The sequence below is a fragment of the Terrapene carolina genome, unplaced genomic scaffold (genome assembly GCF_002925995.2).
Source record: "Terrapene carolina triunguis isolate 2854851 unplaced genomic scaffold, T_m_triunguis-2.0 Scaffold838, whole genome shotgun sequence".
NCBI classification, from domain to species: domain Eukaryota; kingdom Metazoa; phylum Chordata; order Testudines; family Emydidae; genus Terrapene; species Terrapene triunguis.
The window spans coordinates 8345064-8362711 of NW_020665189.1; the positions used below are offsets into that span (position 1 = coordinate 8345064).

The 17648-nt window shown below is 42.3% G+C and overlaps 1 protein-coding gene across 3 annotated transcripts in view; it reads right to left on the reverse strand.

The window, feature by feature from the left end:
• FGF18 (fibroblast growth factor 18) overlaps positions 1-17648 on the reverse strand; it is a 110054-nt gene that overhangs the window by 23132 nt on the left and 69274 nt on the right. For all 3 annotated transcript variants that reach the window (XM_029913757.1, XM_024206162.1, XM_029913758.1), the window contains one exon: positions 5801-5907. In XM_029913757.1, the coding sequence (XP_029769617.1) occupies positions 5801-5907 (107 nt within the window). The remainder of the gene's footprint in view (positions 1-5800; positions 5908-17648) is intronic.

Below are 17648 nucleotides of genomic sequence, written 5' to 3' on the forward strand. Positions count from 1 at the left end.
ATATTGAAAATATTAAGGTGATTTCCTGGGGAGTTTGAATTTCAAGTCCTTGTGGTTTTTAAAAGAAAACTCAGAGCGCTATGGTAAAAGTTAGAGTGCTAGTTTGGCGCACAACAGCGAATTGTACAATACGGATATGTTGCACCTTATTATATGTTGTATTCTTAGTAAATAGCTGAGTTAATGTAATTGGTCTGAGATTTTGTTAGGACATGACCTTACATTTTCTTTTTAGCCCACAATGTCATACAATCCCAATCCCCACTTGCTGAAAGGGAGCCAAATCCTGAGGTATCTACTTACTCCTTACTCAGGCAGAATTCCCACTCGGCCAAATTCTGAGGCCCTTAGTAGCTTTTGTCAATGGGTGTTTTGTAGAGTTAGCTGCCACTGGAGCTTGAGTAAGTGCCTGATGGGAGAGCTCCCACCCCAGAGATTCTTACAGATTTGGGATGGGGGAGCACAGTGGATTCATTTGACAGCTTCCCAGAAGCTGTAAAATGAGTGGAAGGGCTACCCATCACCCCTGAAGAACACGTGATGGGGCCTCTGTCCCAGAGAGGAAGTGGGAGGAGGAAGTCAGACCACCATCTTTCAGAAGACACCTCAGATTGGGAGGGGATGGGGGAGGGCAGCTAGGGCACCAGCTGGGGATAGGTACCTGTTGGAAGGGAGCAGAAACTGGATGCCTTACAGTGGTGCAGATAGAATGGACCCAGGCTGTTGTTCATGGGAGATTCTAGAACATGAACCCACGCTGTCTGTGAGTTCCAGGAGATGCACTGCCCAACTCATGAATTCTGTTCCCAGGGTGACATTCATATGGCTAACCAATCACGTGTATGCTGCATAACCATGGACCACTGCATGGACTTCCTTATGGGGGAGCAAAGGGGAAACATCAGTGTCCCCAAATTCTATATAGCACCTAATTCTGCAGCAGAAGAAACACTGGGTAGCAAGCTGGTGGAGCCTGGCATGACGAGCCTTGTCTACAATGCTCATTTTGAAATGAAAATTCAAGTTCTCAGCACCAACACAACACCTCCAACATGCTTAGGGGTGTACAAACCAACAGCTATTGGCTTGCATCACTGTCTGCCATTCCCTGCTGTAAAGATTTTGTAGTCCTTATTGCACACAGAATATTACTTAGCACTTAACTTCAAAGTCCCTTACTAACATTGTCTCATAAAGCTCCTATGTTATACGTATTATTATCTCCATTTCTGAGCTAGAGCAACTGAAGCAGAAAGAAAAATGACTTGTCTGAGGCCCTAGTGGGAGTCATTGGAGGTGTAATTTCCAGATCAGGGAGACATACCTGTGCTAGCTCTGATCGAGCCCACAGGCGGTGAGAGTGGGTACCTGCCCCCAGGATGGTCCTGTCTGAAAACGTAGGCAAGTATTTGGGGCTGCCAGTTCATCCCGCCACTCACACTGCCAGGACTACACAGGTATTTTTAGCTCAATCAAAGCTAACATGGGTATATCTCCCCAAGCTGGAAATTACATCTTCTGCTCCAGTGTGGATAACGCACTGTCAGAGTCAGGGTTAGAATTCAGGAGATCCTGCACACAGACTACTAGGCCTCACCTCTCTCACACTGAAAATTCAATTATAGCAAAAACATTGAACCCTTAAGCATCCGGTTAGCCACAAGGCATGGAATTAAGCAGCATCTAAAATAATTGGGCCAGATTGTCAACTGGTGTAAATCAGAGTGTCTCTGATGCTACTGTGTCATTACAACTAACAGTCTGTCTGAAAGAGAAGGGGTGCGTGTGCATACACATACACCAGTGTGCACACTGGTGAGAGAGAAAACCAGTCAGAACAAATAATGGATATTATCCATTGGTTATCATCCTGTCTGGAATACATAGGAAACTAGATTTATTTAATATGAAAATCCCAAAACTAGGAGAGATTACTAAAATTAGCTGATGAGAGAACTGGAATTGAAACTTTCTCAGCTTTCATTTGTATGGGCCGGAGTGTTAAATCTTTCACATAGAGCGCTCTTCTCCCAAGTGTGGGTCAGAAGCCTGAGTTAAATGGGCATTAACAAAAAACAAACAGAAAACAAAGTTTTAAACAAAACTAACAAGTCCCTTCCACCTAAATTGCTCTATCCTTGTGATGTCATAATCCCACTTAGCTCGTCAGCGGGCCACAGATACCGCTAGTAAAAACAGGGAAATTAAGACATGCTGTTTCTAAGGTAAAATAAACAAATAACTAAAGCAGAAAACAAATATTTGAAACCAACCAACCAAATAAAAACCCGATTAGGCCTTCTTTACACAACATCAAGCAGCAACTAGAAAGCATGCACAATTCAATTTGCTTTTCTGCTGCACAGGTCACTTGTAACAGAAAAACAGTCATTCCCTTTCCAGCACTTGCCTAGTCTCCAGTTTTCATACATCGGACTTAGGAGGTAGTGGGTCAGCATCTTGGAAAACTCAGAAGCGGCCTGCAGTGACAACAGAGTTAGAATCCTGCCTGTGACACTTTTCAGACCTTTGGCCAACGTTAGCTGTGAAGTCACAAAGAATAACTAACAAGAAAGGAAAAACAGCGAGGAGTCCTTGTGGCAGCTTAGAGACTAATAAATTTATTTTGGCATAAGCTTTCATGGGCTAAAAGTGGGTTTTAGCCCATGAAAGCTTATGCCCAAATAAACGTGTTAGTCTCTAAGGTGCCACAAGGACTCCTTGCTGTTTTTGCTGATACAGACTAACATGGCTACCCCTCTGAAACAAGGAAGGGAGAGCAATGCTGCAAACACCAGATTTTGAGCTGCTGAGAAAGCGCCATTGGAAGCCTTGACTCAGAAGAGCTGGCACAGATGTAAATGAGTCGATGAAAAAGAAAAATGAAGGCTGCTCTTTTGAACCCTGAGGATTAATCTGTTTGCCTGCAACATAACTAGCTCCAAGGTAGGGAACGAGCCCAGTTTCTGAAATGGTCACTTTCGTCAGACGTTCCAGCTGCGAATAACAACAACCTGCTCCGATTTGTAATACCCTTTGTAGGTGATTATGGGAAACAAAAAAGAACTAAATTCAAAGCAGGTTTTCAACTGGGGAGAATCCAAAAATGCTGACTGAGGAGGAGAACAAAGCCAGATGGCATCTGTTGGTATTGTTATGGATTATGCAGTGTAAGGCAATAGGAAACGAGCAGAGAAAAAGAACCAGTTTTGCCTCAAATTTCCACTATTGCCAGATGGACATGCTGGGGCAACTGCAAAATGATCATCGTGTGCTTCGTATTTCCTCTCAGAATGTACTTCGAGATTTGCATTAGCCCAGGCATGAATTTTTATCTAACGTTTTCCTTGGGGCTTACTAGTTGTTTAGAGCATTCAGTCTAAAAAGCACTCCCTCAAACTCTTGCCACAAAAAGAGCTGAAACTATGATACTAATTAAAACCACACTCTTTGGTATCAAGAAGACATGCTGTTATTTTCGTTTGTGCTCTTGAGAAGCTGTTAATATGGGCAACGCGTCTGGAACATTTTCCTTCCAAACTGAATGTTCAATGCCCCCTCCTGCTCAAGGCGGCATGTTTTATGAACTTGTCAGCAATCTGGGTCTTTACCGGCGTGGGGCAGGAAGGCTCAGATATGATATTTAAAAGAAAAGATTTATTTTAAAATGAGCTGTTTGCCAGCTTAACATCATGAAAAGCACATTGAGAGAAACTGAAACATCACATTACATGAAGAGAACAAGCAAAATAATTGTCCTGACTCACACCCAATGAGCCAAATTGAGGGACTGGTTCTGAAAAAGACTTAGGCCTAAATTTTCAAAAGTGGCATCTGACAAGCCTGTTTCTGGGTATCCCACTTAAGACCCCTAAGGCTCATTGGTTGCTGCCTGCATTATGTATGGTCATTTGCACCAGTGTAAACACCACTGAAGCAGAATGGTGGAGTTTTACAGTCACTTTACATGTATCTACCTTAGATTCTTACACAGCCCTCACGGCTGTGGTATCTCAACACCTCACAGCCGTTAACGTATTTATCCCCACAAGACTCCCCGTGAGCAGGACAATGTTGTTATCCTCACCATGCAGATGGGGAACTGAGGCACAGAGAGGCTAAGGGCCAGATTTTTAAAGGTATTTAGGCACCTAAAGATACAGATAGGTGCCAAGTAGGATTTTCAGAAGCACGTAGGTACCTAACTCCCATTGGCCCTTAGGAGCTTTTGAAGATCCCACTAAGCACCTACCTTTAGGAGATTAAATACCTTAAAAATTATGGCCCCATGTTACTTCTCCAAAGTCACACAAGACATCTGTGCCAGAACAGAGAATCAAATGTGGTTCTGCTAAATCCCAGGCCAGGGCCTTAACCACTGAATGATCCTTTCTCTCAAGGTGAAGGGCAATGGTGAATCCAGCATCTAGGTCTGATTTGCAAATCCCATTGATTTAAAATGGAATCCCAGTGCGCAGCACTTCAGAGAATCAGGTTGCCAACGTCTTAGGTTAGGCATCCAGAATTAATGGGTGCTTTTGAAAATTATGTCTACACTACCCCCCGGATTGACGCTCTGGGGATCGATGCATCAGAGTTGATTTAGCGGGTCTAGTGAAGACCTGTCAGATCGACCACAGATCGCTCTCCAGTTGACCCCAGTACTCTACCCCAAACGAGAAGAGTAAGGTAAGTCAATAGGAAAATGTCTCCAATCAACCCAGCATAGTGAGGACCCCGCATAAGTCAACCTAAGCTACGTCAACTCCAGCTACGTTATTCACGTAGCTGGAGTTGCGTAGCTTAGGTCAACTTACCGAGGTAGTGTAGACATCAGTCTTTAAAGTAGCCTTTACTTGCATGAGTAAAGGTACAGGAGAGCACCCTATGAAAAGACTCCCCCCTTCCCCCCCTGCCCCCCAAGTGTCACTCCTGGGACCACCGTAGTACATAACATCTTACCAGAGTGGCTATGACACCTGGTTTCTATTTGGGAATATGGCTTTCAGTGCCTTTGTTGACTCAAAGCAAAAAACTCAGCTTCCCTTTTTCACTGCCACTGGGATAGCCAGTGTTTTAATTCATGTGGTATAGAGGGTGAGTGCTTTTTATGTGCGTTTGGTGGTATTTAACTTTGACAGCCTCCTGCCCAATTATTTAACTTTGGATTCACCAGCAATACAAAGAATCCATGTAAGTTACAAAAACAAGTTAATGCATTAAAAAAAATATGACTTCAGCAAAGAAGTTAAGCTACACAGGCAAATATGTGTAATTTGTTACATGCTTCTATTGTGCTGGGATCCAAAGTAATAAAATATTCCTGTAATGCTAGAACCGTGGGGCCCAGCCCTAATAAGATGTTCAGATTCCAATATTAGTTTTGCTACAGTATATTCTGACTCTTGTTATTAAAACAGGCACTACACTGCTAACCTCCCTAACATGTTCCTAACATTTTTTTTTTTTTTTACCACCAAGGTAAAAGAGATTTATATCATGTAATGCGAGTGCTCAATTGTTTTTGAGATGCATACATCTTTTGTCAATCTATGCAACTATAAAATGGAAACCTGTGCATACCCAAGGCATCAGTAATAAAATCCCGGTGGTTGGCTGCTTTATTTTATTGTGGGGGAAGGGTTGGTAAAGGGATGGACTGCTTTAAAAATTCCACATTCCTCAAGTCCTGCTTTTCATTTGGGGTTGACAGGCAAAGTTCGGAACACATCATTACGGCTTCGCAGTCACTGCTAAAGGTAATGCTCATGTTACAAATGAATTAATAGGAAACACTTACCTTCCCCACTAGCTTGCCTTTCCTGTTCATGCAAAGGTAAAAGTCTGTCTCTTTCCCTTTGATCCGGACTTGACTGCCAAATGTGTCTGTTTCCACTAGAAGCTGGGCTTGTAAAAGGAAGAAGAAAAAAAGGCATTTACCAGCACAGTCAGACCAAGTCATGGCATGAATGAGGTAAGTCAAGAAGTTCTCCTATGTCCACCTGGATCACTAAATGAAGACACAGTCCATATGGGAAAAAAAAAAAAAACACACAACCAACCAACCCACACACCTTACCACAGGCTGAATTCTGCTCTTGGTTACACAGCTATAAATCTAAAATAATGCTACTGACTTCATCTGATTACTCCAGATTTACATCAGTGTAATTGAGAATTTACACACACACACTTTTACTGCCCAGATTAACAAAGTTATATTATTATTATTGTGTAGGGAGGGGAGTCCCCCCGTAAAACGTCATGTGAATTACGTTCTCAGGAATGGTGCCATTAACAGCAAAGTGAAAACTAAATTCTTTACCACAGGCCAACGTGTGGTGTGCCAGCCCTAACCGAGACAGACAAAAGGGCAGTTGGTTTTCATGGCCCCTTCAGGGTGTGGCAATTTCACTGAAACCAACAACAGGGAGCAAATTTGTACCCATTGCTTTGGTGCCTTTTTTGATGAGGACGCTGGCTCTTTAAAAGTCCTGTATGCGTCCCCTGGCGTACTCAGGAGCCCACCAACTACCATTGTGAAAATCCTGTGGGGCAAAGCCTAGAACCCTGCCCGCAACAGGGTGGGCATTTAATGCCTTACACAATCTAACCTGGTCACCATGTTGGAGTGCAGAGTTTCCCTGGCCCTGCCTCCATGGTGGAGGATGGTTTTTGTCTCTGTGCAGTCCTGAGTTAATATGCCACTTGCCATGTCACAAGTTTTTTGTCAGAGATGGGCCAAAATTGGCATCCAGGCCTGCAACCCATCGCTACAACCACCCCCACAATGGGGAGGCATTTGGATCCAGAATTTCATTTTGTTTCATTACAGAGGCCAGGTGCAACATTCAGATCAGGACCAAGGTTAAAGCCAAAACATCCTCCCATAAAGTTTGGGGTGTTCAGATCTGGCCTTTTGGCCCAGGCCCATCTCTAGAGCTCAGAATAGAAAGCGGACATGATAGAAATATAATCTGAGAATGTCTAAATGTCAGTGCATGGAAACCCGGGCCCTGTACTGGAAATTCATACAAACTAAATCTTACCCTAAAAATACAGCTATGGCCAAACATTGAAGAATGTTTGATCTGTGCTACAGAAAGTCACATTCTTTTTGACCTTCATATTTCAGAATTGTAAAACCCTCTAAGATCAAATATGTTCACTGTAAGGATTTACCAAGGGGATAGAAATACGAGTTTGTTTCATTTAAGCACATTAATATTTTTCCCACTTGTAGAGTCAGAATTTGGCTTTTTCAGCAGTGTAAATATCACAAAACTTTAACCCTCAATGGAGATTTCCTTCTGCAGCTCAGACAGAGATGTGATTTTTGGTATTTTGATTCTTACGATTACCAAATGTTCAACAGATGCTTACATTTATTTAGATTCTTCATTTGTTAAAAGGGTATCCTGTGAAATTAAACCTATATCAAGGCAGAGAGGAATTATTGTTTAAGTGTCTAACAGCAGATGGATGTAACATGTATGTGTATTATATATATTTCAGTGTCTAAGAAATCTACCAACCTACTTGATCACTGGGGCTGGTGGGTCAACCTACTGCTGATTATTTGGACCCCCCCTCAACTGAGGGGGTGGGCACCAAGACCCACCCCATTTGGTCAGGGAGGGGCCAAGGAAACCAGAAATTGACATTGCGGGAGACAAAAAAGAACAAACAAGGACAGGGGTGCAGGTCACAGGGTCAAAACAAGGGATCCAGAAGGGGACACCAGGCAGGGAACCCCCGATAATGCCCCCTGCTCCAAGAAGGTGTCCAAGGAGTTGGCTTGGACACCCCTCAGAGGAACCCTGCCCAGATATGTGAACAATTAAGGGACCAGAAAATAGCATACGTGGAAGCTCTGGAGACTGAAGTCCTCCATTTATCTACAGACCAGGGTGGGCATAGGCAACAGCAATACCTCCGCATCAACAGCATGCCTCAACCTTCTTCTGGAAGCACTGCCTCTGTGGGCTAGAGAGTAATTCATTCTCTGTGTCCATTCAGTTCTCGAAGCCTCTGTTAAAACTACTAAGTGTGATGCTGACCATCAGGTAACAACTCTTGGTCACTTTGGTTTGAGAATTCAAAAGGGCAACCTAACAATGAAAAGACTTCCTATCCCATTACCAGTTCCTTCAGTCACCTATTACCCCTCTGATGGCTTTAATTTTGGAGATAAGCAACCTGCACCTTTTTAATCCAAAGGATTGTTTCACTGGGGCAGAACACAGACGTGAACGCGGCGTAGGTTAGAAAGCAGAGGACACACCATGTCACCTTCAAACTACAACATGTATGAGTAATATCCAGGCTGATTTTAATTTGAAAAATATCACCTTCAAAAGAGGCCGGTTCCCTGCTGTGAAAATTAAAACCATCTGGACAGAGTAATTTCCAATAATTAATCTAGCTCTCCTTTGACACGGCTACTAATTAAAATATGATACCCCCTCTTTTTTGCCAAATAAAGAATTTAAATAAAGTTTAAAGATCTAGTAAAATAATGTAATAATTTTAGAAATAAATTGAACTTACCTTTCCTCCTATTCTCCCTGGGCTGCAGAAGGTTATGTCTGTGCCCTCACATCATCATGCACTAGTACCCAAAACAGAAACTGAGAGCAGCAGCCTTGACAGGAAAATATCAAGAGTGACATTTATACCAATAAAAACAGGCCCCCAACAAAACCCACAAAGGGGTTCTCAAATTCTAGAAGCAGTTATTTCAGCCAAGATTTTAAAAAATGGGGGCCTATAGTTCGGCTCCTGAGTGTATATTTAGGACCCTAAATAAGGGGCCTGATTTTCAAAATTGCTGAGCACTCAGCCGCTCTCATTGAACGCATTGGGAGCTGACAGGTGTTCAGCACTTTCAAAAGTCAGGTCAGGCTTATTTAGGTGCCTGTATATGGACTTAGAAGCCTTACTTTAGGCGCTCACTTTTGAAAATATTGGCCTTGTACTCCTCGGTTATTAAAACGTTATTAGCTGAAATTAAACTTTTATCCAGGTGAGATACAAATTATTGTTTAGGAAGCTAACTGCAGGTGGATTTACAGCTGTGATTCTTTTTCATACTTGAGTTTTTTAATTATTTGTATTATTTTTAGGGATCATGACACATGCTGGATTGACAACCCACCAAAGCTCTGTCCTGCTTCCAGAGAAATCAGTGGGAGTTTGGCCATCATGCGGACCAAGCACAGATAGTTGCATAAACTTCTATACACTGCCTTGCCCGTGTGTCTCAATGATTGGCACCAGGCCAAATCTTGTTCTCGGTTACAATGATGTAACCTCATGGAAGTCAGTGGGGCTACTCCTGATTTCCCATGGTATAACCAAGGGCAGAATTTGGCCCTCCAATTTCTAGAAGTTGAGAGGCCAATTCAGTCTTGATGGCCTATTCCAGCCTTGATCTCTCTGCTGACACTACCAGTCACAATGATGGTTTCTGTGACATGGACACATATCCACCAGAACCAGGACTGATGTTACCAGCTCATTGCACATAGGCCAGACAAACAAGCATGAGACAGTAACAATTTTCGATCACCACAAACATTCAATGAAATGCTTGAATGCAAATTTTCTTTAGATACCTCTTGGATAAAGTCTCTATGTCTCCACAAACAGGTGGAGGTAATTTGAAGGGGAATTTTTCCTAGATTTTCTGTGGGAATTAGTAAGAGAGGATTGTAGGTTTCTCCTCTGCTGTACTTTTCAGCTAGACGGCCCTGCATGACATATTGCTTTGAACCCAATTAATCTCTAGGTGCGCTGTAGGGAGATTGCAATCTTTATATTACTAAGCACTGCACTCCAGTCTGTAGATCAGGTATTATTGTTTAAATTCTTTGACAGTTAGATATTCTGACATATTTAAAAAAAAAAATTCTTTAGAGGGTAAAATCTTCTGCTACATGCTTTTCCCTTATTGGCCCATTTAACCTAAACCTTCCTGAGAACTCCCACTGGAAGAAAGTGGAATTCCTCACATGTCTAGGTGAAAAGGATTATATATGTTGAAAAGCTATCTTCCAGCTAAGAAAACATTAAGTCAGGGAGATATTTGAAGGTGGTAGAAAATATGCCAACTTATCTTTCAAATATTTCCCTTGAGTGGGAGGATGGGAGCCAGAAAGGTAGAATGAAGATATAGGGGGCAACGGAAAAGGCCAAGGCTTGGCTTGCCTATATCATAAAACCTTAAGTTCTGTCCATTTTCACTAAGAGAAGGCAAAGGAGATACAGAGAAGTTTAGCAATATAGGGGTAAAGGTTGGTTGGAGCAGAGGTGAGGGGACTGGCTTCTTGCAAATATGTTTCTCATCAAGATCTGACTTTAAGCACCCACAAAGGGTCTCAACCTGCTCACTGAAGTCAACAATTTTGCTATTGACTTCAATAGGAATAAGATTATCCCAAACCCAGATGTCTGAGGAGTCTCTCTCATAGATTCATAAATTCTAAGTCCAGAATGGACCATTATGACCATCTATTCTGACCTCCTGTACATCACAGGCCAGAGAACATCCCCAAAATAATTCCTAGAGCAGATCTTTTAGAAAAACATCCAAACATCCACTTGGATTTAAAAAGTGCCAGAGATGGAGAATCCACCATGACCCTTGGTAAATTGTTCCAATGACTAACTACTCTCACAGTTAAAAATATATGTTTTATTTTCAGTCTAAATTTGTCTAGTTTCAACTTCCATCCACTGGATCATGTTATACTTTTCTCTGTTAGATTGAAGGGGACCATCATTAAATATTTGCTCCCCATGTAGGTACTTACAGACTGTGATCAAGTCACCCCTTAACCTTCTCTTTGTTAAGCTAAATAAACTGAGCTCCTTGAGTCTATTGCTGCAAGGCATTTTCCAATCCTTTAATCATTCTTGCAGCTCTTCTCTGAACCTTCTTCAATTTATCAACATCCTACTTGAACTGTGGACACCAGAACTGAACAAAGGATTCCAGCCGTGGTTGCATCAGTACCAAATACAGAGGTAAAATAACCTCTCTACTCCTACTTGAGATTCTCCTGTTTCTGAAACCCAGGATTGCATTAGCTCTTTTGGCCTCAAATCTTCTATTAGGCCCTCCCAGTAAAATTATCAGCACCTGGAGTTCAGATGGCAAGTGTGGCTCCCTGACTTATGGACTCTTGAGCGCAACTTGAAATTCAAGGTGGCTCTGAGTAGCGCCTGCTGCAATGTCCTTCAAAGGGCTGGTAGATTTGGCCAGAATTCAGGGATGCTGCAGCCATGCCCACTTTCCCTAGTCACAACCCCTGAATCAGGAGCCATGAGGAAGAGGAGCATGGAGCCATCTATGCAACCCAGAGATTCAAACATATATCTTCAGCAGGCAGGTTAAACCAGCTTTACCAGCAGAGTCCCTCACAGGGACCAGAATCTGACCCCTGATCTCACATTTTTCTGGTTAGCATCTTGAATTATTACTAATTCGGTGAAACAATTTTTAGAGGAGAACACACAAAACCCTTTGCAGTTAACGAATGTAAGTGATTTACGGATAAATTCAAGTTGAGGCTGTCTGACTTTGACCACAACTTCTGCAAGGGAGAGCAGCTTTCCAGTTCAGTTCATCTAAAGCAGAGAGCGCAGATGGAGTGTGCTTTCCACAAACCTCATCTACCATGTCTAGCTCTCCCTCATGACAGCTGTAGAAAATAAGATTTACTTTCTTGTAAGACCATATCTTCTGATGAAAAACCCAGGATTGCTAAGGAAGGATTCATATGTACATCCATGCTTAGAATAGTTGAAATCTGTTCAAACACAGTTTGCCCCAAGAAAAGTTGAATCCTATTACATGACCACAACATATGATAGAATGACCCTGTGTCCACTTCACATTTATGACATAATGAAGAGGGAAGCATGCCAACATTATGTAAAGTCTGTGGGGAGCAATAAAACCTGCAGGCCCTGAACAAGTGAGAGAATCTATTCTGCGCACATATTTAAATCGTATTTGTATATTTGCATATTTCTCAAAATTTATCTTCCCAGATGGTAAAGCCTATATGACCTGATTCTCATCTCACTTACTCCAGTACAAATCAGGAGTAACTCTGGTGAAGTCAGTGGAGTGACCCTGGCGTAAAACTGCTACAAGTGAGAGAAGTACCGGGTGCATAGCCCTTGCCTACACCCATTATATTTAGCAATCTTAAATTATAAGATTAACACAGAGTGTATGTTAAGTTAGAAAACCAGGGGCAGATCCACTGGTTCATTCCTGCTGATTTGTGCCACTCCAGTGGTAAAAAGCAATCACAATGTGCATATGACTCCAAGATTTGGGCTGATATTTTTTATCATGACTTTACCCAATAATATACTGTCCAGTTCTGTATCTGGGTGAATTTAAAGGGAGTGGCCCTGAAATTCTGAATCAGATGTAGAATTCCTAAAAAAAGGGTCTCTGTTTCAATGAGATTTTCTTGTAGATGCCCTAAGGAACCCATAATCCCAATGCAAAGTAAGAGGTTTGACTTTTTCATACTTGTATTTGTGTGGGAGCTTATCAAATCAGAGCCCAATCCCGCACACACTTTCACACACAAGTAACACATCTCATTGGCTTCAGTGGAGATCTGAGGCAGCAACTCTCCCAGATAAATTAAACAGGTACCTTCCCTCTGAACAAGCCAATAAGAGCTGTGCTAAACTCATCTCAGGGAAAACCACTGACCATATTTTACAAGAACTTGTCTTCAAAGGGTCTCATCCAAGGGCAAGATGTTCTCTGGAGGAGTGTGTCAAGGTATGCTATTATCTCTACCATGGGACTTTCCATTCTATTTTATTCAGGTTCTTATACCACCCTCTTTACCATAGTACCGGAGCGCTTTCCAGTAGTGTAGTAAGTGCTATGACGAATATCTGTCACACCAGTATGTTCTTCAATCCCAAACATGTTCTCTCTTGGGCTCAAACATAAAGGGACACAAGCACAAGAATGCAAATGTCAGCACCAAGGACATCAGAACATACACAAGGGATGAACCTGACTTGTATCTCTACTGGATGTCAGTGGTCTTAGACCAGGGATGCATCTGGCTCAGTGTTCCCCGAGAGAGCTGTCATCTCAGCCCAGCATGAGGATACGGAGAAGAGCTACAAAATTATGGAACAAAAGACGTACACTTTTTCAGAACCACCCCCTCTGTCTTCCAAAAGATGGCATAGATCTTCAAACAGATGATCTATCCCCCCACCCATCCATTAAGCTATCACTATTTACCAGTGCTTCTGAAGAACTTAAACATGATGGGCTAAAACTTGAAGCCTTTAATCAGGCCCTACTTGAGCAAAATTCTCATTAATTTAACCAAAGCAAGGATAAAATAATAACTAAGTAAGGCCCTTCGGATTTGGTCCAATTTTAAAAGTGATTTTTTGAGGATAATGCTCAAGCTATAAGCCACATGCTACAGGCCTGATTGTCCACTGACTTGAGCCCCCAGACCCATTTACTCATGTGCAAAGTGAATGCAAAATGTTGCCATTATGAGTGGATAGCCTTTTGCACCCATTTTGCACAGATGTACATGCACTATAATGGGGCCAGTACGTAAAGAATCAGCCCTGCAACTCGTGCAGATGTTTTGTACCTAATTCACCATCAGCTAAAGTAAAAATATACCAGACAGGTGTCAAAATTCTAAACACACTTATTTCAGCAAGATCCAGTAGAACGGCAGTGAGGCGATAGGCCACAAGCTGTAAAAATCTGTCGGCGTGGCAAGTGGGGACAAGCAATCTCTGGATTGAGCTTTAGCACCTCCAACTGTCCTGTGACTAAGAAACAGGCCTGGAAAGTGAAACGTAAGATTTAAAACTGAAATTCCTCAATCTCAACAGGGCATCGTGCTTCTCCACATACTACTCAAGTGGACAGTATTTATAATTATAATAATTAATGGAGATATCCCATCTCCTAGAACTGGAAGGGACCTTGAAAGATCATTGAGTCCAGCCCCCTACCTTCACTAGCAGGACCAAGTACTGATTTTGCCCCAGATCCCCAAGTAGCCCCCTCAAGGATTGAACTCACGACCCTGGGTTTAGCAAGCCAATACTCAAACCACTGAGCTATCCCTCCCCCCATTTCTACAGAGGCAGGAAAACTGATTGAAAAGCAGCCAGCTTCAGAGTCTGGCAGTAGTGATGGATGAGCCTCAAAAGGTTCAGAAGTTCTATTATGCTTGAATAAGCACCTAAAACTAATGTCCTTGCTCACGCACATGCCCATTGACTCAGTGAAGACCAGTAAATAAGGACCTTAAAATTTGGGCCCAAATGCTTGGTAGAACCTTATGCAAGCTATTTGAATCTCTTCGGTTGGAAATCTCATTAGCACTTCTTGCTCCCCATGGGGGTAGAAAAATACCATGAGAACAACTTTGTTCTTGCTATTTTGGCTCTTTTGTTTCCAGTCCCAGCTGAGACCAAGAAATGCTGATGTATACAATAAACAAACAGAGAACAACAATTATGTAAACTTCACGAATCTTCTTCCTCAAAGTGATTTTAGTTCTGCCCAATGATTCATGTCAGATCAGATTTTCTCTGAACCATGTTGCCTGTCTATCTTTGGAAGTTTGGTGGTTGGCTGCTCATCTCCAGCCATGAAGTAGGTGTGATGTTAGCACCACTATATCCTCTTACCGAGGAGTTGCAAACACATAAATCTTTCAGCGTGCCAACACCACGATGGCTTTACATACTCCAAAAAGTCAGTCTGTCCAGCTCCCACTGTTGTGTTTGTGAAGGCTCCAAACTGAAGCTAATGAGGAGAAATCTGTTGCATATTGAAAGTATTGGTTGGATTGAGGCTACAAGCTGTGCCTGATATAAAAAGATGTTATTTTCTCTGTATGGTGAGCAGGTTTTATTACTCTGTACCCTCCAATAAAAGTTGAAATTATGATGATTAATTTTACGGATGGGAATATGTGTGTGTTTGTACATTTTCTCAAAAGGGCTCATTGTAACTTTTTTTCCCCCAGCAAGTGAGAAGTATGCTGAAAAGAAAGTTGCACTATGCTACTGTATCTTCAACAGGATTCTTGTGGCTCTGGAACTCAGGGAAGAAAAGGCAGTAACATAATCTAATGCAGCTTGGACTGAATGTGGGGAGGATTTTTTCACTTTTTAAAATTAAAAACAGCCTTTGTTATGACAAATGGATGTGAAAGTAAACGAAAATATATTCGGCCTTGATCTTTAACCTTCACACTGCTGCCGTGTAAAGGATAATGTATTATAAGTGAAAGTGGTGAAGTGCTACATATGCTACAGTAATCTTCAGACAAAAAATTATAACATACCCTCTGTTCATTTTGGGGATAAGGGCCGAAAAGGAAGAGCAAGGAGATTTCCCTCTGCAGAGCCAGGATCCATAGGGTCCATCTTCTCTAGGGACTTGCATAGTTTGGAACATTATGGGTATTTCCAGCTGAATCAAATTCTTATTTTAGTGGAAGCTGCTCTATTCTATTCACCTGGTAAAAATAAATTCTCTCTCAGTACACTAAAAACAGCAACAACAACAAAAACCGGCACCCAAACAACCTTAGCTCTGCCCTCTGGCACTGTGCAATAACCATGCAATTACAATTAATGAATTTTAGCATCTGTGGTCCCACATTAGAGGACACTGATTTTTAAAGACATTATTTTGTTCATATTTTTGCCCTTGTGGGGTCACTACAAGACAGAGTTATGATTGTTTGAGTGTCTTTTGATGAATTTTAACTGTATGGAAATTTTGAAGAATCTGTTACTTCATTACTGAGATGATCTGGGACAAAAAAGGTCTGATACAGGATGCTAAATTTCTGAAAGGACCCCTTTTAAATCTAATTTTAACTCAATCTTAAGGATTCTCAGCACATTAATTCAGTACTCAGATAATAAGTGCTAAAATTTAGCAGAGGATATACTATAGTCTTTATACATAATAGAGAGTTGAATCCCTGCCATTAAGTGCAAAAGTCAACCCATCTTTAACTATCGAGGCACGACCAATGTCTCTATAAAATGTAAACGAATTCAGTGATCTCCGGGGTTCTTTCTTTGGGTTTAGATGCTGGACATTGATAGCACAATACCTGTGTATGTTGTTTGCTATGTATCCTATCTATCCCAGAGACTGGCCAAAGCCACCAAAACCAGAGAAGATCTGCCTTCACCTCTGAACTTCCGTGACATTCTGGGTGGCGGGGTGGGGATTGGATCAGGGTTTTGATTTGGGCTCAGCTCTACTTGACACTTGTAGGTGAAGGATTTTTCAATAAAGGCCCAAATTCTGCCCTGATTTACACACCGTGTGACCCAGCTGAAACAAATTCAATTGCATGGGCAGCAAGTTAGAGCAAAATGTGGCCCTTTCATTTGACTAAATATTGATGTTTTATTATTATTTATGCTTATTGATCTTTTGCTAGGCAAACTTTTGGTGCTAAGGTGACCCTTTGGAGGTTGCAAGTGAACCTAAATGAGTCCTCGCAGAGGGAATTATCCTCAAAGCAAGGGAAGGCACAACAACGGGAGACAGGGTGTGAGAAGCTGGCAATGCCGAGGCCCAGGCTATGCCTGTCCTTCCATGGATAAACAGTTCTTTCAGACTCCAGAGCTCTTAACCCAGAACCTTTCACCAGCAGATAATTCACTTTAAAAAGCAACCTCAGAAATACATGCCTTCTCCAGCACTCTGCTGTACTGCCCCGGAGCAGGTTCTCTCCTCCTTTATTGTGCCACCTCATTATCCCTGGTTATTTTATCCCCTTTTGTGATCTTTAAGCAGAGACAAGTGAAGATGCCCTCAGCAGCTGAAATGTAGCTGAGGCTACCAGTGTAAAAATATCTCTGTAACAGATGTGAGAGTGCACTGTGGGGTGAATGCATTATAGATAGAGTCATGATCACATTTTCACCTGCTCATATTGTGCACATCTGGGGCCCACTGGCAAACTGTGCGGTTGCAGCGTGGGAGGTTCCCTGCTCCGGAACTCCCCTCGTGCCTTTCAGCTCACCTCTGTGCGTCTCTTCCCCACCCCAAGGAGGTTTTATAAATAGGCGAGTTGTATTTTAAAAATGCAGCCCTGACAGCCAAATCTCTGACCTAGTTTGCAATTCCAAGGAGCAGGGCTGTTCACTGGACTTCTCCACAAGAGCAGGGGGAAGGAATCCTCCTTCCAGGCCATGCAGAGACACTCCGCAACTGCTATTGCTGCTGGTTCTGGTGACTTCTGCAGGGTCAAATAATTGGTGATTTTCACAGCTGCAGATCTTCCCTAACGCACCCACATGCTGAAGTCTATGGCGAGTGGGTGGACCACCTGCACTCAACTGTCCTCACATCCCACTCTGCCTTTAACACAATGGAACTGCACAGGTTCAACTGGATCACGATCTTCTGAACCTGCAGAGGATGGAGCAACAGTGAGTCCTTATAGAATAAGTCTGTATATTTTTAAGTGCATTCCTCTAGGAACCCTACATGGTTTACAGAGTATCTGAATCAAAATCACTTTAGCCAATGCTGAAATGAAACTGTTTCTGGGGATGGAACATGGCAGGTAATCTATGCC